Below are 1638 nucleotides of genomic sequence, written 5' to 3' on the forward strand. Positions count from 1 at the left end.
AAAAAAAAAAAAAACAAAGAACGAACCGTGCACGGATTTGGGTGACATATAAACTTTATTTCCTGGCGTGATAAATGTACAATCCAGGAAGGACGAGTCGGTTCCTACATCAAAGGACGATTTGATGTCAAGGGAGCAGAAAGTGAAACCCAGATCTGTTTGAAGTGGCCGGTGTTCATGCTCATGGCTCCGCGCTCGTCGAGGATTAATATCCAAAAAAAGAGATTAGCAGCTCAAAGGACTCGCTTTTAAATAAATAAATAAATAAAAGCTTTTGTTTCGTGTAACGCCGAGCTGATGTAACTGAAAGCAGCAGAAGTTGGACGCTATAAATAAGAAACGGGGCAGAGCGTTGAGGCGGGTTCGAGGCTCCACGCTGCTTTGCATCAGCACCGGCTCGTATCCTTGATTCATGATGTGAATTTTTCACGAGGCCGGCGGAAGAAGTGGAGTGCATAATTCATAATTGTGACGAAGAGCGTGAGGGCCGGCCCGACAGATTGGGGCGTCGCAGTGATCGTATTGGTTAAAAAAACAAACAAACAAAAAAAAAAAAACGTAGCCCCACCTTCTTCCTCCGCCGCTTGGTCAGGTTCTGCTTGGCGGCCAGCGAGCGGATGGCGCCGACCCACGGCTCGGCCATGCGTTTGATCCTCAGCATCATCCAGCGGAACTCCTCGCGCTGCGACATGGAGCGGTAAAGCCCCTCGAAGCTGGTCCGGACCTCGGCCTGCACACACACACACACACACCAATGGGGCGTTTTTATTCACAGCAAAATTCACTGATGCAACTAAGTGAAACCAAAAATCATATTTTCGAGTGATTAGGATTTAAAAATTTTCTGTTTCGGTGACAGAAAAGTGATGTTTTTGGAATTTCTATTATTTTAGTTAAACTAATTATTTACATTTCAGGCTTTGACTTAATTTGTCCTTTGAAAACAGTTATTAAAACCAGTTTTTCCAAGCAAATTGCATTTTTCCGTCCATTCCTGGACTTAATTTCTCCGAGGAGCGTTAACTATTTGGGGGCTCGTCTGGGATAAGAACCGAAAACGTTTAACGTCCCGTCTTATCGTTTTACGTTTGTAAAAAGAAAAGCAGATGGACCAAGTGAATGAAAACAGCTCGATGTAGCATTTGTCCCTCCATTCCTGGACTTAATTTCTCAGAGGAGCGTTAACTTTTTGGGGGCTCGTCCGGGATAAGAACTGAAAAACGTTTAACATCCCGTCTTATCGTTTCAAGTTCATAAGTTCATACGCTGGGATAAAACCCATCCTTAACGGTCCGTTTGAAGCCGAATAATAGTGACAGAAACAACAAATTAAGCTTTTAGAGGTGAAAAATGTGATGCAAACAAAGCAGACTAGAATTTAATCTGCTCCCGGGTTCTGAGCGGTCCCCTCTCCAGCTCAAAATACGAGGAAACGGCGCGTCGGACGGAGCCAACGAGAGGAAGATGGAGGGGAGGGCAGCCGAAACCACAGAGTCATTACCAGCTGCTAAGGTGGCTGAAACAAGGCTGTTGCGGAGCATTAACATCCCTCATTGCGACAGGAAATCACTTTCGCAGACGGAACCAATTAAAATCTGGGCCCCGAATTAAAACCTCCCAAGCCCGCATCTCTCTCTG

At 45.3% G+C, this 1638-nt stretch overlaps 1 protein-coding gene across 1 annotated transcript in view; it reads right to left on the minus strand.

The window, feature by feature from the left end:
- mgat5 (alpha-1,6-mannosylglycoprotein 6-beta-N-acetylglucosaminyltransferase) overlaps nt 1–1638 on the minus strand; it is a gene marked incomplete in the record, with an annotated part of 64815 nt that overhangs the window by 21323 nt on the left and 41854 nt on the right. The window contains 1 exon segment of the mRNA XM_025010059.2: nt 569–730. Coding sequence (XP_024865827.1) covers nt 569–730 — 162 coding nt within the window.

This window comes from Kryptolebias marmoratus, linkage group LG23 (assembly GCF_001649575.2).
Source record: "Kryptolebias marmoratus isolate JLee-2015 linkage group LG23, ASM164957v2, whole genome shotgun sequence".
NCBI lineage: Eukaryota > Metazoa > Chordata > Actinopteri > Cyprinodontiformes > Rivulidae > Kryptolebias > Kryptolebias marmoratus.